General features: G+C 33.4%; 1 protein-coding gene across 1 annotated transcript in view; it reads right to left on the minus strand.

The window, feature by feature from the left end:
• LOC114330072 (lysyl oxidase homolog 3) overlaps positions 1–27676 on the minus strand; it is an 87428-nt gene that overhangs the window by 36012 nt on the left and 23740 nt on the right. The window contains exon 5 of the mRNA XM_028279383.2: positions 19090–19269. Within this exon, the coding sequence (XP_028135184.2) occupies positions 19090–19269 (180 nt within the window). The remainder of the gene's footprint in view (positions 1–19089; positions 19270–27676) is intronic.

Below are 27676 nucleotides of genomic sequence, written 5' to 3' on the forward strand. Positions count from 1 at the left end.
ACGCTGTGATACTTGCAATATTTCCTTACTGCAACTTCCACTCGTTATTTGACACACCTCTCTTTCTTCTACTGGTTCCACTTTCACCACACTTCTGCTATCTACTTCGTTAATGCCAGTTATTGCTGCTTCTTCAATTTGTGCTGTTTCCATAGCTTTATTAAATGTGATATCTGACTTCAGTGCAAATAGCGTATTCTTTACTTTTCCATCATTATATTTTGAAATAAACATATCTGTTAATTTCGTTTCCAAATTATTTCCAAATTCACACGTACCGGCTAGTTTTTTTAAACGTACACTCCAATCTTGTACAGTTTCACTTTTTGTTTTCGAAGCACCATAAAACTTTGCCCTTTCTACCTACACTAAACAAGTTTTGTTATAGTAGCTATCTAGGCTTTTTACAATGACATTAAATTCACATTCTTCAGGTTTTTTAGGCACGGACAAGTCGGATAACAAGATATAAGCTTCTTCTGAAAGGCTATATAACAAAATAGCTCTTTTAATATTAACATATGTAATTTCTCTAACGATGAAATATTGTTCTAGTCTTTTTATAAACACATTCCATTCACAAATTCTGGGATTAAATTCCAAATTTAACGATAAATCTAATTTTCCGTTTTTCGACATTTTGTATTCACTTATACACACTTTAAAAACGTTTTATCTTCGTCGCCATGAAATATTCGGCACAAAAACACTTGGATGAACCCAAAACAAATCTTTATTTGACTACATATCAAATACAACTGGTTAATTCTTTTACCTGTAAACTAACTAAAATATAATGCGATAATTAGCAATACATGAGCGTCGCGAGTGGGGTTTATAATTACATGGCCAATACATTACAGTATGTATTCTATTAAGTCCTTAATCCTCACTGTATTCTATTTAAAAAACCATTCTTAGCAAAATATAGCCAATACAAAAGTAAAAAAATGTGTATATATGAAGTCTGCAGACCTAGCAGAAGCAGAGTTGTAGCTAATGAAAATTAGGTTATTATTTCGTTTCATCGTGAAATAACCAAAAATTCAAGCACTTTTTGGAGAAAACTTATTACAACTTTTTTAAAGTGTTTAAAAAAAGCTTTTTTGTGTGTTTTTTTAAGTTTCTAACATCAAAAGTAAGTAAGTTACGCTCAAGATAAAGTTGGTCCCTTTTTTGGTAAAAAAATCGTGAAAATCACTTCCTAATTAGCATCCCAAATGAAATTAATCGTTATTGCTTCACAAGTTACTTTACTTATACAGAGTTGGCCAAAGAAAACAGTCCACCTCGATATTTGGCAGTAATTATTAGATTTTAAGGAAATTACGAAACAGGTCGATTTTTGATCTAAGGGGGACACATTTTTACGATACATACATTTTTCATTTGTCAACCCCCTCCCTTCCACTTTCCTCACCCCTTATTTTTAAATAGGGAATAGGGGTCGTGTGCCAGCTCGTTTAAAAGGATATTTAATTCTCTATTCATTAATGTAAACATTAACATAATTATTTACACAAGGGTGTCCAACAAAAAATATTTTAATTAAATTGACACAAAAAGAAGAATGTATGTAATTTATTTAATTCAAAATACATTCTACTGCTGTCACAAAACAGAAAAAATATTTTTTGATAAATAAACGTTGCTTTTTGCTTAATTTCAATGTTCAAGCTGCCACCCATCTGCCTCTTGGTAGGTTGAATATTGAATTTAAGCGAAAAACAATATTTATTTGTCAAATAAACATTTTTCTGTCAGTAGTAGAATGTATTTTGAGTTAAAGAAATTGCATACATTCTTCTTTTTGTGTCAATTAATTTAATTCAAAATAATGTTTCTTGGACGCCCTGTATAAATAATTAGGTCAATGTTGATATTAATGAATAGAGAATTAAATAACCTTTCAAATGAGGTAGCACACGAACCCCTATTCCCTATTTAAAAATAAGACGTGGGGGAAATGGAAGAGAGGGGGTTGACAAATGACAGATGTATGTACCGTAAAAATGTGTTCCTCTTAGATCAAAAATCGACCTGTTTTTTCATTTCCCTAAAATCTAATAAATACTGTCAAATATCGAGGTGGATTCTTTTCTTTGGCCCACTCTGTATATTATTTATATGATCTGTAAGTTTCATCGGTTCAAAGTGATTTTTTAAGGCTGTAGTTAAAAGGGCATGAACGAGTCACTAATCCCGAGTGTATGCAAATTTAGAACAGCAATATTTTAACCAATTTTTCTCTTACATTATTTAAATTACAAACTAAAACAAAAAATCCAACATATTTAAAAAGGCAGTACCTACATTTTACTGCTTGAGATTTTTGATGTCACTACTAATTTTTAAGTTATTTTGAAAAAAAAAGGATTTTTTTCAAAATAAATTTTTTTTTAAAACAATTTTTTTTTCAAAGCTATGCACTTTGAACCGATGGAATTTACAGATCATTAAAACAATACATAAGAAAAGTAATTTGTGAAGCGGTAATGATGAGTTTCATTAGGGAGGCTAATTAGGGGGTAATTTTCACGATTTTCTTTGATCAAAAAAGAAGGGACCAACTTTATTATGAGCGTAACTTACTAACTTTTTTTAAACACTTTAAAAAGTTGTGATCATTTTTCCCCAAACAGTGCTTAATTTTTTAGTTATTTTACGTTGAAATATCGATTTAGAATTTGACGAATAAGAACGTACTTTTCATTAGTTACAACTCTGCGTCTTCTAGGTCTACCGACTTCATAATATATAACACCATATTTTTCACTTTTTTATAATATATTTTTGATAAGAATATTGTTTTGATAAAATATTAACTTGGCATATTAAATTGCACAATGTTTCCCCCTTCAAGTATTATTTGACGTGTTTTTGTGTTTTTTCTAAAAATCAGTGGTTCAAAACTTATTTAAGGTGGAAGTTTTATCTGAAGAATATCCCAGACATCCAAAGTGAAAGTTATCCTCCAACACCAAATTGTTCTATATGGTCCACATAATGTTCAGAAAAAAGTCACACCATTTTGAGCTTCGGGTTTGGGGGGAGAGGGGGGAGAAATCGGTAAATTTATATTTTTTTAAGTTTTTCGTCAATATTTCTAAAACTATGCAGTTTAGCTATCTATACAAAAATGTTCTACATTAAATTTGAAATAAAAAAGGCCCTATGGCCCTATGCATAATCCTTCTAAAATGAACGGTTCCAAAGTTACGGAGGTAGTATAGTATAAATTGGTCCAAAAAAAGGCCTAACCCAAACATCCAAAGTGAAAGTTTTCCTCCAACACCAAATTGTTCTATATGGTCCACATATTGTTCAGTAAAAAGTTACACCATTTTGAGCGTCCGGTTTGGGGGGGGGGGAGATGGGGGAGAAGTCGGTAAATTAGTAGTTTTTTTACGTTTTTCGTCAATATTTCTAAATTATGCTTTAGCGTAAACAATGTTCTATACGAAAATGTTCTACACAAAATTTAAAACAAAAAAGGTCTGACAGATAATTATTATAAAATCAACGGTTCCAGAGTTACGGAGGGTGAAAAGTGGAGGTTTTCGATGTTTTTTTATATTTCTTGGGCAATTTATAATATTAATACTGATGAAAGAAATTTTCTTCAACAGGATTGTGTTTTGTAAATATAATTTGCTATTTCAGTAGCCGATGGTATGTTAGTGATAAGTCCTTAAAGAAACGTCAACGATTTTATAACAACTATGTATAGGACCTTTTTTGTTTTAAATTTTATGTAGAACATTTTTGTATAGAACATTGTTTACGCTAAAGCATAGTTTTATAAATATTAACGAAAAACGTAAAAAAACTACTAATTTACCGACTTCTCCCCAATCTCCCCCCCCCCAAACCGGACGCTCAAAATGGTGTAACTTTTTATTGAACAACATGTGGACCATAGAACAATTTGGTGTTGGAGGAAAACTTTCACTTTGGATGTCTGGGTTATGCCATCTTTTGGATCAATTGTATCATACTATATGTACTCAAACATTTATGAACCCCGTTATTGGATTCGATAATTAATTTCAATATAAAGATAATATATTTATTAAACTATGCTTATGTTCTTGTGACTATTTCACTAGACTGTTTTTAACTGATAAAACTTCATAGCAACGCATCGTTTTCTACTGACAAAACAAAATTATGACAGATCCGTCACGAAAGTGTCTGGTAATAACAAATAAATAAAGATTATATTTCGTTGATATGGTGCATTAATTGTCTCGTGAAATAGTCTTGTGGAATATCATTCGAGAGAAAATTATTTACCGGCAAAATTTTCTCCTGGTTTCATTCAAGTTCGTTGCCTTTTGGTAATTTTCGCTTATGAAATTTTGACAAAATCACTCGACTGACGTCTCGTGATTTAAGTCAAAATTTAATTCGCGAAAATTGCCAGGCAACAAACTTTCATACCAGTCGAAAATATTGCCGGCAAAATTTTCTCTCTTGTGATATTATATACGACAAAATACAAATTTTACAACCAAAAAATGAATGGCGCTTCCGCCAATTTTATGAATTACATAAGATTTGTGTCAGCGCACCCACCATACTTTAAAAATTAAACATCTGCTTCACTAAACTGCTTTATAATAATAATTATTAATAATTATTATTCCCCTCTGTGGCTCAGTGGTAAGAGCGCCTACCTTTGGATCGAAAAATCCGAATGGTCATGAGTTCGAATCTCACCAGGGTCAGAAATTTTTCGTTTATTATAAATTAATAAATGAAAATAGTTTCTGTCCTTGTGGGTTCGGTACTCACCGGAGGGACCGCAGACGTTTTGATACAATTAGCGTCTCTTTGCAAAGACAATGACGTCGACTTTGCAAAGTAACAAGACACTTACTCAACACACACACTATGCATTACTCCCCTGAGTTAGTGATAAGTTATAGTACCTATAAAAAGTCATTATGAAATTGACTGGCCAGTTGGTTGTGAAAACCAGTGCCAATAAAACACAAAACACACACATAATAATTATTATAAATTATTAGCTAGGTATAGGTAGGTACAGCTAATATATTTTTAAATAATTTTACATTATATGCAGTTCTGTTGATTTCTGATCAAAAATTTCATCTAACGCTGATCTTAATTTTTTGGATTATATTAGAGCGAAGAACACAATAAATTAGATTACTGTAGTAACATTATTATTATACAAGATTGGCCTCACAAAAGAGTCCACCCTGAAATTTCTTAATATTCATTAGATTTTATGAAAATTCTAAGACAGGTCAATGTTTATTCCAAAGGGGACATCTTTTAACGATGTAAATATCTGTCATTTGTCTACCCCCTCCCCGTCAGTAGGTACTACAAACCTTTAATTTTAAATAATAAATATACCACGTGTAGCATATCACTAGACAGGTATTTCTGTGATGAATTCAAATATTGATGATTTTTTCAATATTAACTACACACGCCGGCAAAATTAAAGGAACACCTTAATGAAGTAGGCATGTTTGATGTCTCGAATCTCCTAAACCAATTGTCCGATTTGAGTGATTTTTTTAGTATGTTGTAGCCTTATGATTTAAGAATATCGGTGTAATAATATTGTTGCTAGACTAGTAAATGTCATTTTATACCGGGTGTTGCAATGATACTGTGTTTTTTCCTTAAATTTCGGAACACCGTGTGGAATATTTTAGCCTATATAAAATATTGAAATTAAAACTGTATTGCAGCCTTAAGCTTTCTTAATATTTTCTTTTCTGATTCATTTGCTTATGTTGGTTAATAAAAAAGTTAGGTGTATGGTGGCTCCTGGCTTCTGAGCCACCTTAGATAATTAGGGGTTGGTTACCCCCGACCATAAGGGTTGATGTAGTAAATACCTCTCACAGTTAATACATTCATTTATACGTGGAGTATTTAACGGTAAGTAGCTGGTGGTATATTATTTGTTTAATGTGATGTTACTCGCTGGAATCTCAACTACTAATTGATTTATCTGTTCCCCGTGAAAGTATAATTAAAGGTCGATTGTTTTGTTTTATGTTTTGGTAAGCAAAAGTGAGAGTGATTCAAAACTGCTGACTGCTAACAAACATACATTGATTATTATTGCAACTTGACCTTGTATCAAATACTAGCATGTATTGATGTGGTAATCTAGATTAATCGTATTTATTAAAAACAAACATATTTGTTTTTACCACGGGCATTTAATTATTAAAGAGTTTGTCTTAAGAAGATGTTTACTGAGATGCTGTGTATCCCAACACATCTTCCTTTCCTTCCGAAAATTTTCTGACTACGGAAAAGGAAGAAAATTTTTCTATTAGTACCACCACCTGCTTACTGCGTTTTAATAAATACAATATATACATTTTTTATTTCCTATAAATAATAATTAAATACAAAAAAAAATAAAAGTAAAAATGTTCGTTATCAACATTGTTCCCGTTTCACTTGTCACTCACTGTGTTCTCGGATTGTAAGCATATAATCTATTCTTATGTATTTCCCTGATTTTATTGTTTTCCAATCTGATCTTACAATTAACATTATTTAAATCTGTTATTGTGAAGGGGCCTACATAAAGACTATCAAACTTACCATTCTCTTCCCTTTTTACCAGGACTAGGTCTCCTATTTTAAAGTGTTGTGGTGTTGCTTTGCGCTTGTTATTTTCTTGTCGCTCTTTTTTGTGTTTTAGTAAGAAGGTTCTAGCTCTCTCGTGTGCGCTTTGTAGTTTGTAGCGTAACTCATTGTAGTAAGCATCTATATTGTAACATGGTTGAATATCCTGTGTAAGGTCTTCTGGTAGGTTAACCTTCCTGCCATATAACAGTTCAAATGGTGTGTAACCATGATACGCGTTAGGGGTTGTATTGTAGCAGTGTGTGAACATCCTGCAACACACATCCCAATTTTCTCTGTCTTCGTCTATGAATGCTCTTACGTACTCGTTTAATGTTCTGTGTAGTTTTTCGCAACTTCCAATGGACTGTGGATGGTATGCCGTTGAGAAATTGTGCTCTATTTTTAGTAGCTTTGTCAGTTCCTGCATTACTTCATTTTTATATTCTGTGCCTTGGTCTGTTCTTATTTGCTTCATGAGTCCGTATGTTGGTATGAAATGATCAAAAATTCCTCGGGCTATTGTCTCTGCTTCTTTATTGCACACGGGTATACTGACCGCGTATTTCGTAAGCTCACATAACATTGTTATACAGTATCTATTACCTTCGTTACTTTTAGTGAATGGACCTATCGTATCTATGTATACTATGTCCCATGGTTTGGAAGAAGTGTCCGATATCACGAATTCCTCGACATGTGTTCTTTTTGGTTTGTTAATTTGACATTTATGACATTGTTTAACGTATTTTCTTACGTCTTTTTCCAAATTTTTCCATCTAAATCTTGCTTTTAGCTTCTTTATGAGTCTGTTATTTCCTACGTGTCCTCCAAACATCGGATGGTTATGATATTCTTCTATTAACCTGTGTTTTTCTTTGTCATCTTCTATTGTTTCTGGTACTTCACATATGTATATTTCTACATTCTTCAATATTTCGTTTCCTTGTTTAATAAATGCCTCAATTGTGCACCCTTTAAAAATAATATCGTTTACGTATATTTTTACTTTACGTACTGCATTCTCTACCGCCAGTTTATCAAGCTGTGCCAACATTTGGTTTAAATCAAAATTATTGAATCCTGTGGCTATGCTCTTGCTGCACTTTATTTTGTTTTTGACCCTAATGCTCAGTCTTGGTGAGATTAGTTCTGCTCCAAAAGACAAAATTGGTAGTCTATGCGCCTCTAAATTATTTAGTACCTTTCTTACTGTCTGTTTGTGGGCTTCTGGCTGTAGTGCGAGTTCACTTTCTGCCTTCGATTGCCTTGCTTCCTTCTTCTTTTCTCCTGCTTGAGCTCGTGTTATAGCTAATATATGGGTATTGTCTATGTATAGGTTCTTTAGTTGATGTAATGTTATTCTTAAAAGACTATCTGCATAGTTATTTTTCCCTGTTATATACTCTATTTCGAAATCGTATTCCTCTAAATCTAATCTGATTCTTGTAAGTTTCGAAGTTGGTTCTTTCATTGCGAATAAATGTGTTAGTGGTTTATGATCCGTTTTGACTAAAAATGTTGGTGCTCCATATAAATAACATTTGAAATGATTAATTCCCCAATGAATCACTAGTAATTCCTTAAAGATTATAGGTTTATTACATTCTCCTTTATTGAAACTTCTTGATGCGTATGCTATTGGTAGGTCTATTCCGTTATAATCTTGACTTAAAATTGCTGAACAACTCTCGTTGGATGCGTCTGTTGTTAGTATGAATTGTTTTATTGAAATCCGGATATTTTAGGATCGGTGGCTTCATCAGAGATGATTTAAGCTTATTGAATGCTTTTTCACATTCTTCTGACCAAAAAAATTCTACTCCTTTTCTTGATAATCTGTTGAGTGGTCTGCATATTTCAGCAAAATTTTGAATAAAACGTCTATAATAGTTACAAAATGCTACGAATCTTTTTGTTTCTTCCGCTGTCTTAGGTGTCGGGTATTGTTCAATCGTTGCATATTTCGCTTTGTCTGGTGATACTCCTTCCTGAGAAAGATCATGTCCTAAACATGTTACTTCTCTTCTAAAAAATTGACATTTTCCTGGGTTAAGTATCAAATTGAATTTTCGACATGTCTCGAATGTCTTTTTCAGGTTGTCTAGGTGATGTTTTTTGGATATTCCTATCACTACTATATCGTCCATGTAAAGAAATGCTTTGTCCGGTGTTAATCCCGAAAATGCTATTGACATCATCCTTGAAAAGCTATTTGGGCTTACATTTAATCCAAAAGGTAATCTGGTAAATTGAAATCATCCATTTTCTGTGCTAAACGATGTGTATTTTCTCGATGATTTTTCTAATGGTATCTGGTGAAAACCTGACATTAAGTCTATAACTGAAAACCATTTTGCTCTTCCTAGTTGATCTAGTATCGAGTCTATCCTTGGTAAAGGAAATTTGTCTGTGACTATTTTCTTGTTCAGTTGTCTAAAATCTATGCATAATCTCCATGCTTTATTTCCATTTATCGCCTTTTTCGGTACCAGCACTACTGGGCTGTTGTATTCTGATGTAGACGGTTCTATTATTCCTTGGTCTCTCAGTTTTTGTACTTGTCGGTTTAATTCCTCTGTTTGTGCATGAGGTGTCCTATAGTTTTTAATGTATACCGGAGTTTGGTCTTTAACTCTCAGTTTCTGCTCGTAGAAGTTGTTACATGTTAGCATGTCATGCCTTAGGGCGAATATATCTGAATAATCTTCGCATAAAGATACTAATTTGTCGCGTATGTACTCTGGAATGTCTAACTTCAATGATTCCCGTAATTCCTTTTTCCTATCTTTGCTGTCGTTGATCAGTCTATATATGTTGAATAATTTAATGTCTAATGTTTTGATTGCGTTTGTCTCTACTTTTACTGTTTCGTAGGTTGTGTTCAAAATTTTGATCTACGGATTATTACTTGAAATAATTGCTCTCGCTATGAATATTCCTGGTTGTATTTCCTGTTGTTCCAGTATCCTGTCATTCTTCAGCGTTTGAAAAATTTTTACGACTCTGTAAATTTCACATCTAGGCGGTATTACTATCGTGTCATTATCTATATTATCCAAAATGTTTGTGCTAATGTAGCAATCGTTGTCCTCTTTAATGTGCATTTTAAGGTTAGCGTAGTCTAGTATGCATTGAAAGTTTGAAATAAAGTCTCTCCCAATGATTCCGTCGGTTGGAATAGGAAAGCTAGGTTCCACTAACTGAAAAATATGCTCATATCGAGATCCTTTTACTTCTAGCGTTGTTTCAACTTCTCCCATTGTTTGTAATTCTCCTTTAGTTACTCCTTTTATTTTCGCTTTTGTGTTTGGTTTCACATGTTCCTTCATAAAATCTTGTGAACATTTCAGTATTGAAATATCAGCTCCTGTGTCTATGATAAAGGTATTTGTGTTTTCTAGGATTCCTGTTTTCATTCGTACAAAATTCGTTAGGTTTAAATCGAAGTTGTAAATATTATATTCCACTTCTGACTGTGTACTTTCCTTGTTTCGTTCATTCAAAACCCCAACTGCTGGTTTTCTGGTTCCTCTTGGCTGTCTTCTAACTCAAGTAGCCTTACGTTTCTGTTACGTCCTCCTCTCTGGTTCCCTCTGTACGTTTGGTTGTTGAATTGTCTATATCCTCTGTTGGAATAATTCCTTTGGTTTCCTGTTTCTTCTCCTTCGTTCCGTTGTCCGAAGTTATTTCTTCTTCCTCTGTCGTATTTGTTATGGTATCCTCTTCGGTATTGCTGTTGTCCTCTCCTATTTTCATAATTCGTCCTATAATTCAACACTCTTCCCTGTGTGTTCTCCTCTGTCGTATCAATCGATAAAAATTTAGATACTACTTCCTGCGGTGTTGTGAAATTACCTGCCTCCAGTATTAACTTAGCTCTATCCGTATTAACATTTCGTTTCATTGTTGCTACGACTGTTTCCGTTGTGTATTTTTTCGCTAGCTCCAATGGCATTCCTTCCGCTATGTATGCTACCTTCAACTGTTCCGCTAATTCCTCTACTTCGGATGCGTACACTGCTGCATCTTTGTTTCCTTGCCTTTTCTTTGCTAACTTGTCTATTATTGTTTTCGGATTGTCGCCTCTTAATTCCTTCTTCAGTGCCGCTGCTATAAGTGGGATCGTATCCTCTGTGGTTATCAGGTTTCTAGCCTTATTAGTCAATCTTGTTTTTATTAATGTTATCGCTGTTTCTTCATGCCCTTCTGCTATTTTTCCAAGTAACTCTAATGCGTCTAAAAATGGTTGTAATTTCCCTGCGCTTCCATCAAACTCGTTGGGCAATACCTTGCTTGCAATATTCAAAAATTCATTGATTGTCAGAGCCATGTTTAATATTTTTATCTCTTGTTTTATGTCGCTTTTTCCCTCTCTTATTTCCTCGTCAATTTTTTCCTCTGTCTCCTCGTCACTTTTTCCTCTTCTACTTCTTCGTCGCTTTGTTCTTCCTCTATTTCCTTGTCGATTGGTTGGTGTATTGAACTTGGAACTACTGTCCTTAAGTTTACAGCTTGAAATGAGCGTATAACTTTGTCTCTTATTTTTCCGAAATATTTGTTGCACGCTTCTCTTTGTTTGTCCGATAGCGCTTCCCAATTTTTCTTCGTTAAATGTGTGAATTTGTTATACAATTTAATTAGCTGTGTCGTTACTTCTTCTTGTATATCCTTAGATTTAGGTACTTTCTTCTTCAAGACCCTTCTACTTTGTCTTGTTACTTCTTGCGTAATCTCCTCAACTATTTTGATGAAGTCTCCGCAAGTAACTTTGTTGCTACTCATTTATTCATAATTCATTTATTCCTGTAATATTCATTTTCCTTATTCCTGTACCCGTAACGAACGCATAAATTTGACAGTCTTACGAGGTATAGTAAATATATATGTATGAAAAATAATATGTCAAAAATAGTAAAGATATAGTAAATTGCCATAAAAATCATTATATCAATCAATATAAATCACCATTAAAAAGCAGTAGACCAATAAAAATGTAATAAAAATCAGTAGGTCAAATAATAAATGGATAAAAGTCAATAAAGATAAAATATATGTTGGTAAATAAATAAAAATCATATAAAAATTGTATCATTGCGTCCTATAATAACTAATATCAGGGTTAAAAAAAATTCCTTATAATACCAATAATTTAATTAAAAATAGAATAGTTAAATAAAAATAGGTAGAACTTAAAAGGTTATGTGCATCTTAAATTACAATTACGTTAATATTACTTTATACTTTATACTTTATATTATACGAATCAGGACTAATATCATAAAATACTTAATTATTATACGAATCAGGAAATACCATAAAAATAGCTAATATGGACTTACCACTTTTACACGTCTGTGTTCGTATCACCAAAAAGTCCTCGCTGCACGTTCCATAGCATTGTCCATTGTCCATTGTCCACACGAAGTTCCATCTCCATACCATAATCATCTCCGTCTCGGTCCTGATGTCTCCATCCTTTTTATGTGGGCACCCCGCTGCTATCTAGGGTGGTCGAGGTGCAAGAACATTGACGTGTTTTCCCATTTCTCGTTCTAGACTGCTAGTTCCCGTGCTCGTCCCTGGTCTTGGATCGCCATATGGTGGCTCCTGGCTTCTGAGCCACCTTAGATAATTAGGGGTTGGTTATCCCCGACCATAAGGGTTGATGTAGTAAATAACTCTCACAGTTAATACATTTATTTATACGTGGAGTATTTAACGGTAAGTAGCTGGTGGTATATTATTTGCTTAATGTGATGTTACTCGCTGGAATCTCAACTACTAATTGATTTATCTGTTCCTCGTGAAAGTATAATTAAAGGTCGATTGTTTTGTTTTATGTTTTGGTAAGCAAAAGTGAGAGTGATTCAAAACTGCTGACTGCTAACAAACATACATTGATTATTATTGCAACTTAACCTTGTATCAAATACTAGCATGTATCGATGTGGTAATCTAGGTTAATCGTATTTATTAAAAACAAACATATTTTTTTTTACCACGGGCATTTAGTTATTAAAGAGTTTGTCTTAAGAAGATGTTTACTGAGATGCTGTGTATCCCAACACAGGTGCTTTAACAGCTGCCCATGTTCTTCATCAATACAGGGTGTTTCTAAATAAATGCGACAAACTTTAAGGGGTAATTCTGCATGAAAAAATAATGTCAGTTTACTTTCTAAACATATTTTCTCAAATGCTTCGTTTCCGAGATACGGGATGTTGAATTTTTTCTTGAAAACTGACGATTTATTTGTTGCTCTAAAACCGGTTGAGATATGCAAATGAAATTTGGTAGAATTTAAGAGGTAGTTATTGCGCATTTTTGGCATACAAATAAGAATTTTATATTTACCGTTGGCGTGCATATGGGTATAAACATTTTAGATATATCCCGTATGCACGCCAATGGTGAATATAGAATTCTTAATTGTATGTCAAGAAATGCGCAATAACTACCTCTTGAAACATATTAAATTTCATTTGCATATCTCAACCGGTTTTAGAGCAATAAATAAATCGTCAGTTTGCAAGAAAAAATTCAACGTCCCGTATCTCGGAAACGAAACATTTGCGGACATATGTTTATCAAGTAAACTGTCCATATTTTTTATGCAGAATTACCCCTTAAAGTTTGTTGCACTTATTTAGAATCACTCTGTATTGATGAAGAACATGGCTAGTTGTTAAAGCACCTAACTTTTTGATTATCCAACATAAGCAAATGAATCAAAAAAGAAAATGTTAAAAAAGCTTAAGGCTACGATACACTTTTAATTTCAATATTTTATATAGGCTAGAATATTCCACAGGGTGTTTCGAACTTTAACGAAAAAACACTGTATGATTGTTACACCCGGTAATAAATGACGTCTACCTATCTAGCAACAATATTATTACACTGATCTTCTTAAATAATCAGGCTACAACATACCAAGAAAATCACTCAAATCAGACAATTGATTTAGGAGATTCGCGACATCAAACATGTCCCATTTTTAAGGCGTTCCTTTAATTTTGCCGGTGTGTGTACAGAGTGTTTGGTAGAGAATGGGCCATAGCTTAACTTTAGATTCCCAAGCTTAAAAGAGGTGGATTTAAGCTAACTTACCTTAGTACTAAAGTTGATAATAACCGAAATACAGGGTGTCAAAGTTAAACTTTTATTTTATTTATTCTTGAATATTTCCTGACAGGCATGGAATAACTAAACTAAATTTGGTAAACGGGGTTTTTTTTGCGATGAGAAATCTAAATTCGGCACCAAAAATTATGTATAGCCCAGAGGGCGCTACATACGTCTTTCAGCGCTCATTTAATACGTTCAATTTTTTTTATCCCCCACTCTACATACTCCTTGAATCAAAAGTTTTATTCTTTTAATATTTTTACTTAAAAAAGGTATACAACATTCGTTTCGCTAAACTCGACTGTTTTTGAGATAAACGCATTTTAAGTTTGCGATACAACATAATTTTTTGCATAATATCATTGTAGTTAGACCCGAAAAATAAACTTGAAACCATAATAATTGTGCCAGTTCTCATATTTATGTCATTGCATCGCAAATTCCATTTGAAGAAATTTGCGATGCATTTTTGTAAATTTTTATGGTTTTAAGTTATTTGTCGGGTGTAACTACGTGTCCGATAAGTACTTAGCCTACAAAAGAAAAAGGAAAATTTCGGAAAAGTGGCAGTTTATTTCTCTACATAGTCTCCTTTTAGCTCGATACACTTGACCCAGCGATGCTCCAACTTCTTTAATCCGTCTGAAAAATACCTTTTCTCGAGGTCTGCAAAATAGGCTTCCGTAGCGGCGATGACTTTCTCACTTGACTTAAATTTCTGCCCAGCGAGTGTATTTTTCAAGTTTGGAAACAAATAGTAGTCGCACGGTGCCAAATCTAGATAATACGGTGGATGGGGCAACAGTTCGTAGCCCAATTCGACCAATTTGGCCATGGCGACGGCGGAGATGTGAGCCGGTGCGTTGTCATGGTGGAAGAGCACTTTTTTCTTTGCCAAATGGGGTCGTTTTTTCTTTAATTCGGCGTCGAATCGGTCCAATATTTCGGCATAATAGGGCCCTGTGATCATTTTGCCCTTCTTTAAGTAGTCGATGTATATCGCACCTTGTAATTCCCAGAAAATGCTGACCATCACCTTTCCGGTCGATTGGACAGTCTTCGCCTTCTTCGAAGCAAGTTCGCCGGGTGCTGTCCACTCTTTCGACTGTTCCTTGGTTTCTGGATTATATAAGTGAATCCATGTTTCGTCAACGGTTATGAACCGACGTAAGAAATCCTTTAGATTACACTTAAATAGCGTCAAACACTGCTCTGAAGTGGTCTCACGGTTGCGCTTATTGTCTGAAGTGAGCAAACGCGGCACCCATCGCGCCGACAGCTTTCTCATGCCCAAAATTTCATGCAGGATATGACCTATGCGGTCTTTTGATATGCCTACTGTGTCAGCTATCTCGCGCACCTTCAGTCGGCGGTCTGCCAATACAAGATCGTGGATTTTTGTCACGTTATTCTCCGTGGTAGACATGTTCGGGGCATCTACGTGTACCTCATCAAAAACCGACGTTCGTCCACGTGGAAACTCATTAAACCGATTTTTGACAGTTGCCATCGAAGGAGAAGAGTCACCGTACACAGCATCCAAGCGCTCTTTGATTTTTCTGCGTGATTTCCCTTCCAAAAACAAAAATCGAATCACCGACCGATATTGCTATTTTTCCATTTTATTAAAATCCGCGGACATGCTGACTTTCACACGCAATCACAACAATATTATAATTTCGATTTCGCTGAAATTTTTACATTAGCCTCTACGAGAACGCATTAAATGACAGTACACTTCATTTGCGATAGTAGCGCCATCGGGCGGAGAGGCTAAGTACTTATCGGACTGCCCTAGTACAATGATATGCAAAAAATTATGTTGCCTCGCAGATTTAAAATGCGTTTATCTCGAAACCGGTTGAGTTTAGCGAGATAAATGTAGTATACCTTTTTTAAGGAGAAATATTAAGAGAGTTTTGATCGAGAAAGTATGTAGAGTGGGTAATAAAAAAATTGAACCTATTAAATGAGCGTTGAAAGGAGTATGTGGCGCCCTCTGGGTAATACATCATTTTTGGTAGCGAGTTTAGATTTCTCGTCTCAAAAAACCCCCGCTTCCCAAATTTCGCGTTACTGTCCCATGCCAGCTAGGAAATATTCAAGAATAAATAAAATAAAAGTTTAACTTTGACACCCTGTATTTCGGTTATTATTAACTTTAGTACTAAGGTAAGTTCGCTTTAATCGACCTATTTTAACCTCAGAAATCCAGGGTTAAGCTACGACCCATTCTTTACCAAACACACTATATATTCCTGTGAAAAGCTATTAGTTTATTGAATGTATTACACGTCTTAAAAACTAAACGTAACGCTTATGTTTTGGTCGTGTTATTTCAAATTTTGGCCAAATTTTTTTTAAGATGTTCCTGCCATAAGAATTGTCCATTTTCAATAAAAAATCTCTAATAATTTTCGATATATTAGAAAAAAATCGATTTTTATTTTGTAACTTTTTTATGTGCACATTTGTACTAAGGTAAGTTAGGTTCAATCGAACTAAATATTTTTGGTCCCAGAATATGTGATTTAATTTATGACCTGCCTTTTTGTTACACTCTGTAATTAAAAGTATCTCTCTTATGTGGTTTGTGAGGTAATAACGATTACTAATCTCTAAGTGAAACCATAAACAGTAAAAACAATATTTACTTAACAAAATCCAGGAGGCGTTTCAACATCCCTGTCATCATCAGGATTTATAAATCAGGAGAAACTAAATCTAATATGCGTAAGAATACACAACTTTATGAAAAAACTTAATGTAAAAAATTCTTAATGTAAAAATATTGCTACTTACGGAGTCTAATTTAAAGAAAAATGGAAAAGTGGCTGGGTTGCCAAGGCCATTTCATGTAAGCAATTTTTTACATTTAAAGAGCGTAGGCGCAAATATTTTACGGCTATCCCTACTTTTTTTCCTTTACCCGGCAAATTACGTGTAGTTCACTGGTATAGAGATGTAAACATAGTTGACAATGACATTGTCATCATTAACATAGAGATGGCTATATCTAATATTTCAATTTATAAATATTTATATATAGTACGTTCTTTTGCCCCGGGGGTGGTTTTCACCCCCTCTTGGGGGGTGAAAAAAATATTCGTCCAAAGTAAGCCCGGAAATGGATAAACTGACTAATTTTAAGTAACTATTGCTCTATAGAGTTTTTTCACTAAGTCAATAATTTTCGAGTTATTTGCCAGTGACTATGTTCATTTTTTCAACACAATAACCACGCTTTTAGACGGTTTTTCGCAAATAACTCAAATTGTAAGTATTTTGTCGAAAAAACATTCTCAGAAAAAATATAACCTATAAAAAATTTAAACAAATGGTGTATATATCACGTTTCTATACCTAGTAGAAGCAGATTTATAGCTAATTAAAAATAGGTTCATATTCGTCAAATTCCAAATGGAATACTTTAACGTGAAATAACCAAAAATGAAGCACATTTCGGGGAAAACTCATTACAAATTATTTAAAGTGTTTAAAAAACCTTCATTTTTGTTTTATAAAAACAATTTCTAGCATCAAAAGTAAACAAGTTACACTCAAAATAAAGTTAGTCCCTTTTTTTAGTAAAAAAATCGGGAAAATCACCCCCTAATTACTATCTAAAATGAACTTATCGTTACGACTTTACAAGTTTCTTGACTTGTGTATGTATTGTTTATAAAATCTGTAAGTTTCATCGCTTCAAAGTCCCTATTTTTGAAAGGGCTGTAGTTAATAGGGGTTGAACGAGTCACTGACCATGAATTTATGCAAATTTAGAAACACCAAATCTTAATCAATTTTTGTCTAACAGAAAAACAAAAAGATACGTAATGTTCAGAAAAGCAATGCTGACTTTTTTATTTTTCAAGATTTTTGGTATCTCTAACAATTTTTAAGATATTTTGAAAAAAAAACATATTTTTTAAAATTAAAATTTTTAAAAATTTTATTTTTAAAACCAAATTTTTTCAAAAATAAGCACTTTGAATCGATGAAACTTATAGATCATATAAACACAACTTAATTGGCTATAACTTAATCGTATTTTTCAGTGGCTATAACTCTGGTTCTACGAGGTACAGAGACCTAACCCGTACACCATTTTTTTTTACTTTTTTAGAGCAAAAACCGTGAAAGAATGTACTAATACAGTCGGAAGAATGAAAGAATACCCATGAACGATCACTCCAATCACTTATTTTGTATTTGCTGTCTTTTTCTATAAACAACAAACGTCGGTTATAGAAAAAGACAGAAAATACAAAATAAGTGATTGATGTGATCGTTCATGGGTATTCTTTCATTTTTCCGACTGCAGTTGTCATGATAATTATTTCACTTTTACAACCAATAATATGCCATTCTCCATTAATAGTCGTTTCCTCCAAAACCATATCTCGAATGTTTTCTTGATTTTTTGTCTACTGTTCGAAGAGGCAGCAAGTTAAATTATTTTGACGTATTTTTGCGAAATAGTTATTCTGATTTTTATTTATTTATGCATTTATTTATTGAAGTGAATATTTCTTATCACTCGGTATGGAATTTTGACGGAACTAAAATCGTATTTAGCGTCATTCAAAAAAAATCCGTGACGCGAGTGGCAACCTTGCGATATTTCGTAATATATATCTTTAAAGAAAATATATATATTATACACTTATTTTAACTTTGTCAGGAAACTAAGTAAATATCCTGACTACTTTTCTTCTATTTTTTGACTGTTTTTAGGGGATTTTAAGTATAGATGCCGAATTTTAAATTATTGACTGAGTTTGGGGTAGTTTCACCCCCTACAGGGGAGATTTCTTAAATTTTTTCAAAGAATATAGAGCGACTCATGATTTTATACTAAAACTTAATATATATTTCAAATGTTCTACTCATGACTGGTTTCAGCGAGGGTTTTAACCCTTTAGGGGATTATTTGTTCAGTTTTTCTAAAAAATATAGTGCGACACATTTGTTTAAGGTACAACTAGATATAGATTCAGAATTTTCTATTATTGATTGGTTTCCGGGTGGCTTCAAAATTAAACAAATTTAATTAAATCAAGTAAAATTAGACAAAATTAAATAAAAACAAATAAAATCAAATAAAATTGACTAAAATTAAATAAAATTAATCGAATTAAATAAAATTAGATAAAATAAAATAAATCGAATCGGTTCGAATCGAATCGAAACGAATTGAATCTAATCGAATATATGTAATTGAATCTATAAGAAGTCTTCTGCGGGCATTCTGCAAGTGCCGCGCTCTTTTTTACATATGTATATAAGCAGGTACCTATTCAGGATTTTTCATCTATGTAAACTTACCTAGAATATTTGTACAAGAAACAGCGGCCACATCAGCACTTTCGCATCGCCCTGTTGCGAATTTATCATGCATACACTGTGAAATTGAAATTTCATTTCCAATACATTTAACACCGCCAATACTATGTTTTGTCAGGTTTCCTCCAAAGAAATCAGTTTGCATGGCATCACTTGCATATCCTATAACAAAAAAAATAGAAAAAAAATTAAAAAATGAAAAAAAAAAGATGCTGAAAGCAAATACAGCATTATATTTCTATAAAACTGATTATTTACATTAACCAACCATATGGACTGGTGCCCATATGGAATATTCTAACAGGGTGATTGATTAGTGGGGTAAAGCTCCATAGATCCGTCATAGTAATACATAGCAATAAAAGTTAATATCAAAAATTTTAGCCCACTTTGAGCTTCACATTTCAAAATTAATTAGAATGTTACAGGGTATAATGTTCGATAACATAGTGGCAGACCGAACTTATGTTTTTTTTTAAATGGAACACCCTGTATTTTATTTTATGTTCGAAATCTTCTTAACTTCTCTTCTTTTTTTATGACATGATTGCCTGTTTTTCAATGTGCCTCGTCATGATGCCATATTTTTTATTGTCAAAATTTTCAAAAAATGATTAATATTGCTAATTTTCTTGATATTGAATACAGGGTGAGTCAAAACGCAAGTACATTATTTTCTCAGTAATTTTAAATGGAACACCTTATATCACGATCGAAAAGTACCATTACCGTCTTTTATTTTTTTTATAACATTCCCTGTGTCTAAATTTATTAGTTTTTAAGATATTTTTATTATTCAGAGCAAATTATTAATTAGGGGTCTAAATCTTTCCAAATTTTATGGTTCAATCGATCTATTTTTGGTTCCAGAATATGTACTTTAATTAATTACCTGCATTTTTGTTACACCCTGTATATAACACAGAAAGTAACAGAGTCGAAGAAAGCTGGGCAAAAATTAAGTCTAATATCATAGCCTCAGCCAAGGAAGTTATTGATGAAGAAACATTAATAAAAATAAATTGCTCCCAAATCGAAGAATTTCATGGTTTTGTACAGAAGTGAAGGAAAAGAAAAGAAAAAAGCTTACCTAAAATACATGTCAACCAAGACACAAGAGGCATACGATAAATATAAGACAATAATAAACGAAACTCATTCACTCGGAAGAAAAATTATCACTGGGAACTGGGAACGTTTTTCGAAACAAATGGAACATGATTTTTATGGTGTTCATAACGTATTTCCTTTTATAAGAGACACTTTATAAAAGGTACAAGAACGGAGGTAAAGAAACTAATAGAACCAAAGCACTTTGAAAAGAATACATGGATTGATTATTTAAAAAAGCTCTATGTGGACTATGTGGAGGAAGAACGAATGACGCTAGAACCGGAAACACTTGAGTTCGAAAAATGCTTGAAAAGCTGAAGAACAGAAAAGCTGTAGGTAAAGATGGAATACCAAACGAATTGCTGAAATATTCTGGAACAGCAATGACAAAACAATTAATAGCATTAATTAACAAAGTTATAAAACACAATAAAGTACCGAACTAATTCTACTCTTAAAAAAAGTAGATAAAAAGCAGACTACAGAGGTATCAACTTATTAGAAACTACCCTAACACTTACAACTAAAATTTTACAAGAACTAATGAACCAGAGGATAAGTTTAGCAGATACACAACAGGGTTTTCGTACTGGAAGATCGTGTGCAGATGCAACATTCGTCATAAAGCAAATTACTAAGAAATCACTAGAGTGATCAAGAAATCAATAGACCAGCTGAACATTTTTATGTCTGATTGACTTGAAGAAAGCATTTGGCAGGGTAGGGCTCAAATATGTAATCCATCTTCTGTATAATAGAGAAGTTCCCTAGATATCATAAAAACGAAAGTCGAAAAAAAAACGAAATGGCCAAAGTCAACAATTTACAAAGCCAGTGTAAGATCAGTAATGACATATGCATCAGAAACAAGACCCGAACAACCACAACACAAAGACTACTGGAAACGGCAGAGATGAGAGTACTAAGAAGAATTACATGAAAAACGCTGAGACATCAAAAGAGGAGTACATACATTAAAATAAAATGTAACGTACAGTGTATAAACGAATGGACACTAAATAGGAAAAAAGAATAAAATAACCACATAATCAGAACGGAGAGACACGTGTGGTTAAAATAGTTAAAAGAGATAAATCACCAATAGGTAGAAGAAGTATTGATCAACCGCGCAAAAGATGGAGTGACAACCTTCCATAGAGGTATTAATCCGCCAATGAACAAACAGAATTTCTTATAAAGAGGAAGAAGAAGACAATGTGTCTTTGAATTCGACTAAAAATTCGTACTAAAATCCTCTCCTCAACAATCGTGCGCAAATTCATTTTTAGTCTCAGCAATTTTCCTAGCATCCTGATCTACACCATCCTTCCATCTAAGTTTTTACCTACCTCCGTTCCCTTTTTTTTATATATAATGGCTTGGGCTTAGCCAATTAGCCAGACTATTTTTGTTTTTGTATGGTATTACAATAACAATTAATTTAATTATCTAAGCCTACGTATAATCTAAATTTACAGTGTGTTATAATATTCAATAGTAATACCACTAGTGATTCAATTTTCGCGATAAGTCTGTCGATTTACTTCTAAAAGAAACTGAGTTGCTTGAAAACACCACGAGTCCGTAGGACGAGTGGTGTTTTCTTTAAGCAACTCGGTTGAGTTTAGAAATAAAAGACAGACTTATAAGATAAATTAAATCACGAGTGGTATTTTATTAGACTATTTCACGAACAAAGTGATAGGTCAAAAATTCAGTAGATTGAGAGGAAGGAATTTAATAATAATACATTTGATCTAGGTAACCCAAATCTACCCATTTTTTGAATAATTCACAATTAGTCATAATCATGAAATATTTATTATAACTATAAATAATTTGTTATAATTATTTTTTACCTATAACAATAAATAGTTGAAGGCCCAGTCTTTTAGAATGAATGCTAGTCTTTCGTTGTTATTTTCTGCATCTAATTTGTAGTTGCGATCCACACAGAACATCATAAATTGTCTCCATATATAAGATTTAGATTTTCTTGTGTTACTCGGTATATTTTCTTCAATGTTTTGGTTTAGAACTTCGTTTGAAGTACCACCGAAACGACTCATTTTGACGTATACAGCTACAATAATTTTATAATATAACTTCAGAACAACGTCAAACTTTGCTTTGCGATGGGTATCCATGGTTACGTCGTTGAAAACACGAAGCTGATAGACCAATCAGAATTGAAAGACAGTTGGTGTTTTCGCGATAACACAAGCTGTCTTTGGTTTGTGATTGGTCAGATTATGTGAACATTTTATGATGAGTGAAATAGTCATGGATACATTTTTAAATTTTGTGTGATATGTTTACAATTATTTTTAATTTTATTACCTAAGCCTATTTAAAATTTAAATTTACAGGACGTTACATATTTGTAAAGACAATTTAACGCCTGCTTATTATCTGAAAAAATAATTTCATTTAAATTAATAGGTAAAGGGCAATTTATATCAACTAACTCTTCATACATTATTTTAATATTTTGTCTGTACTGTCCACACTCCAATATGAGGTGCTGTAGATCTCCAATTCCACCACAGGCGCAATATGGGTTATCACTGATACCTATGCTGTGTTTGCATGCTGGGGTTAGTGCGTGATTTGATCTTATTCTATTTAATGCTTTTATAAATAACCTATTGTAGGTATATCCGTACTCTGAGATGAAGATTCTTCTGGAAGGGTCGTTCTGTTGTGACTGTGATAGATATCCTGCAAATTTTAGTCTTCCTATTTTTATGAAAGATATCATGTCTTTTGCACATATTATATTTGTTCGCATTAGTTATATACCTACATCGGTATCTCAGCAGTGGTATAATAAGGTTTTTGTATAGTGATATTATAGTTTTTGTATAGTTTGTGGATTAAGTTTGTACTTTTTCGTTGCCCACTTAGGCCAAAGTGGAAAATGTTTTTTTATAATAATTATTACCATCAATTTGATTTCTTTTTTAATAGAGTTAGCTCCATTTACTCACAGGGGAGCCTATATATGTAAATTTGTCTACTACTTTTAAGCTAGAAATGTTGACGGAGAAATTCCATTTATTTTTCTAATTGGCTTTATTTATAAATACACTGCGGGTCAGAGAAAACGGGCACCCCACAAAATGGGTAATTTTTGATGTGTCGAATTTTCTAAACCTGTTGTCCAATTTATGTGATTTTTTAGTATGTTATAGCCTTATTCTTTAATAATATCGCTGTAATAATATTGTTACTAAACAGGTAAATTGTCATTATACAGGGTGTCCAGAAACTCTACCGACAAACGAAGACAGGAGATTCCTCAGATAATTCTAAGACAATTTAACCCAATTCACCTAGTTCGAAATTGCTTCTGAAGGGAGCTAGAGCTCTTTGAAGATGGCGTCATGAAATTGGTTTTTCTTAAATACCTCCAGAAGGCTTCTATTTAGAAAAACGATAATTGGTATGCATATTTACTTTTCAGAGATGAATCGATTCCATCGATTGCAAATTTCTAGTACCGGTCATAGGCGTCCGTTTTGTGTAGAGCAACGGGTATTTTATCGTATAACTTTTTTGTCCTTAACTTTTATGCATTTTGACACCGGATTATTAAATTGTGAGGTATTCTAGTACTAAAAAGTACTCTTGCTTTAAGTCGGTAGGATGCACCGTTTTCTAGAAAAATCGATTTGAAAGTTTTTCGTTTTTGGAATTTGAAAAAAAATTGAAAGAACTTTTCAACAAAAAACGAAGTATTTGACCAACATAAAGTAAGAGTAACTTTTAGTACTCGAATACCTCATAATTTAATAATCTAGTGTCAAAAATGCTCGAAAATTCAAGACAAAACCATTATGCTATAAAATAACTGTTGACCTACCCAAAACGGACGCCTATGACCAGTACTAGAAATTCGCAATTAATGAAATCGATTTATCTCTGGAATATAAATAAATGTACCAGTTTTCGTCTTTCTAAACAGTTTTTTTTTGAAATTTTTTTTTGCAATTCAGAAAGTGAAAAATTTTCAAATCGATTTTTCTAGAAAACAGTGTGTCCTACCGATTTAAAACAAGAGTACCTTTTAGTACTAGAATACTTCACAATTTAATAATCCAGTGTCAGAAATGCACAAAAGTTAAAGATAAAAAAGTTCTGCGATAAAATAACCGTTGCCCTACCCAAAACGGACGCCTATGATCGGTACTAGAAATTTGCAATGTATGGATTAGATTTATATCTTGAAGATAAATACGTGTACCAATTTTTGTTTTTCTAAATAGAAGCGTTCTGGAGGTATTTAAGAAAAACTAATTACAAGACGCCATCTTCAAAGAGCTCTAGCTCCCTTAAGAAGCCTTTTCGGACTAAGTGAATTGGGTTAAATTATCTTAAATTTACCTGAGGAATCTCCTGTCTTCGTTTGTCGGTAGAGTTTCTGGACACCCTGTATACTGGGTGTACCAATCAAACTGTGTTTTTTCTCATAGTTCGCAACACACTGTCCTGTGGAATATTCTAGCATCTATAAAATGCTGAAATTAAAACCCAACTATAGCCTCAGGTTTTCTTAACATTCTGTTGTTTGTTTCATTCGCTTACGTGGGATAATAAAAAATTAGGTACTTTAACAACTTACCATGTTCTTCATCAATACAGGGTGTTTCTAATTAAGTGCGACAAACTTTAAGGGGTAATTCTGCATGAAAAAATAATGACCGTTTGCTTTGTAAACATATGTCTGAAAATCGTCGGCCTCATATGAAAAGTGCCTATCCCAAAATAAGCAAAAATGAGATTTTTGCGCCACCTGATTAATATTTATGGTACGCATGCATAGCAAGACAAAAAAAGTTCAAAAAAGTCAATAGATGTCGTTAGAACCACAAGATTCCTTCGTAAAACTTTCAAACTTTTGTTTTCTTCAATGGGTTTCTTGATTCCTTGAGTTTTAAACTTCCTTAGGTCTTTTCTGATTTCCTTTGACACTTTCTTGCTGATGTCTGTTAACGCACGTTTTTTAGTATTTTCGTTTTCTCTCATTTTACTTCGAATCTTGATTAGTTCTCTAGTTTCTGGGCTTATTTTTTCATCTCTCTTCTTTTTTGGACAGTTTTTTCGTTGACTTTCTTCAATGGCTCTAATTATGTTTTATTTAAGTTATTTAAACTTTCATCTGAAGTTGTATTTCTTTCCAAAGCAGCGTTTATATGGTGTTGGTAGTTATCAATATTTAATAGCGTCCAGGTTTTCAAAGTGTTCTTTTTTATCAAACGATTTCGTTCTTTTTTTTGAGGTCTATTTTTACTGTGGTTATTACCATTCGATGGTCACTTCCTGTAGTAAATTTATTAAGGACGCTCACGTCTGTGATAATTTGTTTTTTGTCGCTGATAATGTAATCTATTTCATTTCTTGTTTTACCATCAGGACTTTCCTACGTCCACCTTCTATGTATGTAGTTTTTAACGAAAAAACTGTTTATGTGGAACAGGTTATTTTGTAGTAAGAATCCTAAGAGTGTTTCTCCCCGCTCATTTCTACCTAGAGATCCAAAATTTCCTAGTGATGTCTCTGCTTCGTCTTTTTTAACGCCTAATTTTTCATTAAAATCCTCACACAAGATTGTAAAGTGGGTGGGTGTGTCTTTTAGAGCTACAGATATATCATCATAAAGTCTTCAACTTCTTCGTCTGGATGTTATGTTGTTGGAGCGGATACCTGGATAATTTTCAATTTATACCTGCTGTTGAGCTTTAGGGTTACATAGGCAACTCTTGTAGACACACTTTTTATATCAACTACGTTCTTCTTTTCTTATGGTTTTTATGGATGAAGAAACCGACTCCTTAAACTGCTTCGGTTTGTAGCGGTGAATGAAATGGTCCGTATTTCTCGTCTGGTCAATTTTTTGTCCCCCCCCTCCCCCGAGAATCCTTGGGACAGACTGATAAATCAGTGTGGACCTTTAGATTTGTTTGAGGGGATGTTGGCAACATAAAACACCACGCTTGCCGAACGGGTTCGTGAGTTGCAGTATAGGAGCCAATCAAACTGCTGCAGTCTTGCCTCCCACTATTCAATGTTAGGCCGGTCCTGGATCAATTCTTATACGCCCCAAAATGGTACTGGAAATGCTGCTTACCATTTTCAGGAATATTTATCGACCTTCTGGTCTAGATCCGTAATGTTCTGCGTTAACAGGGGCACCTCGTCTAGGCTCTTCACCACTCATTACGGCCCTGACTAGAGAGAGGCTAAGGCTCCACTTGGAAAAGCTATATTCGCTTCATTTAGCCCTGTGAGCTTGTGAGTACCAGTGTTTAGTCAATCCGATATGAAGATACTACCTCTCCAAGCCCACTAACCTACCTCTATCTTAATTACTTTTGTTTTATTATTATACAGTATGCGGCAAAATAAACAGTACTGAAATGAATATTGAAATGTTTATGATTATTTATATATCTTTAATACATGATATAGCCTTGCAATCATCATTTACGACGACGCACGTTCCCGATAAAACAGATGTTAAAGATGCCCTCTGGCCAGTGGCGGATCTACGGGGAGGGAAAATGAGGAAATGTCCACCCAAACAAGGTCCAAAATTGAAAAAAAATTGTTCAAACATAAAAATATATTAGCTCACATGAAACCGAAACCACAGAAAGACAAATTCAACCCAATAAACAAGCTAGTTAGGAAAATTAAGGGAACTTAATACCTATAAGTTATTATTTATGTCTTTTATGTAATCTGAGTTTATCTTTTTTATGTATTTTGGTTGGTTTTTCATTGGAAGTTCCTCCCTAAAGCAAATTTCCTTCCAAGGGAAATTTCTAGATCCACCACTGCCTCTGGCATGAAAAAAATCTTTAATTTTAGTCCATAATTCCGAAATGGCAAACGGTGACTCCTTCAGCATTCCCCATGTGTACGCATCTGGTGGCGTTAGTTCTGGTGAGTGGAAGTTCCAAAAATGATCACACAGTATTCGAAGAGACTCTTTGGCAGTGTGACAGCTTATCTGGTCCTGCTGAAACCACTGTTGATTTTAAGCTTGGATCATTTTCGTGACCTTTTCCGTATGGCCGAAAATAGTACTCCATTATAAAAGATTTTTCTGCAAAACTGAAAACCATCCTAAAGTATCTAACATTAACATGATATTGACAAACGTTATAACAACGTTCAGAAACCACTCAATACGTTTCGGCACATGACACTTACAAATTTGAAGCATACGAATGTCACTACTGTTTATTTTACCGCATACCGTATAAATTGTTGCGATTTTATGAATATTCATCTTTGTAAATGCCTAGACAACTGTACTGATCAAGTGGGCAGATGTTCGTTAGATATTTTTATTCTTGGTTTTTTAATACTTTTGGTTTCGGTATCTTTATCCAGCCGCCATGTTCCTTATATTATATTAAATATTTGATTTCCTTCCCGATGGGATATG

The sequence above is a fragment of the Diabrotica virgifera genome, chromosome 2, assembly GCF_917563875.1.
Source record: "Diabrotica virgifera virgifera chromosome 2, PGI_DIABVI_V3a".
Lineage (NCBI taxonomy): Eukaryota > Metazoa > Arthropoda > Insecta > Coleoptera > Chrysomelidae > Diabrotica > Diabrotica virgifera.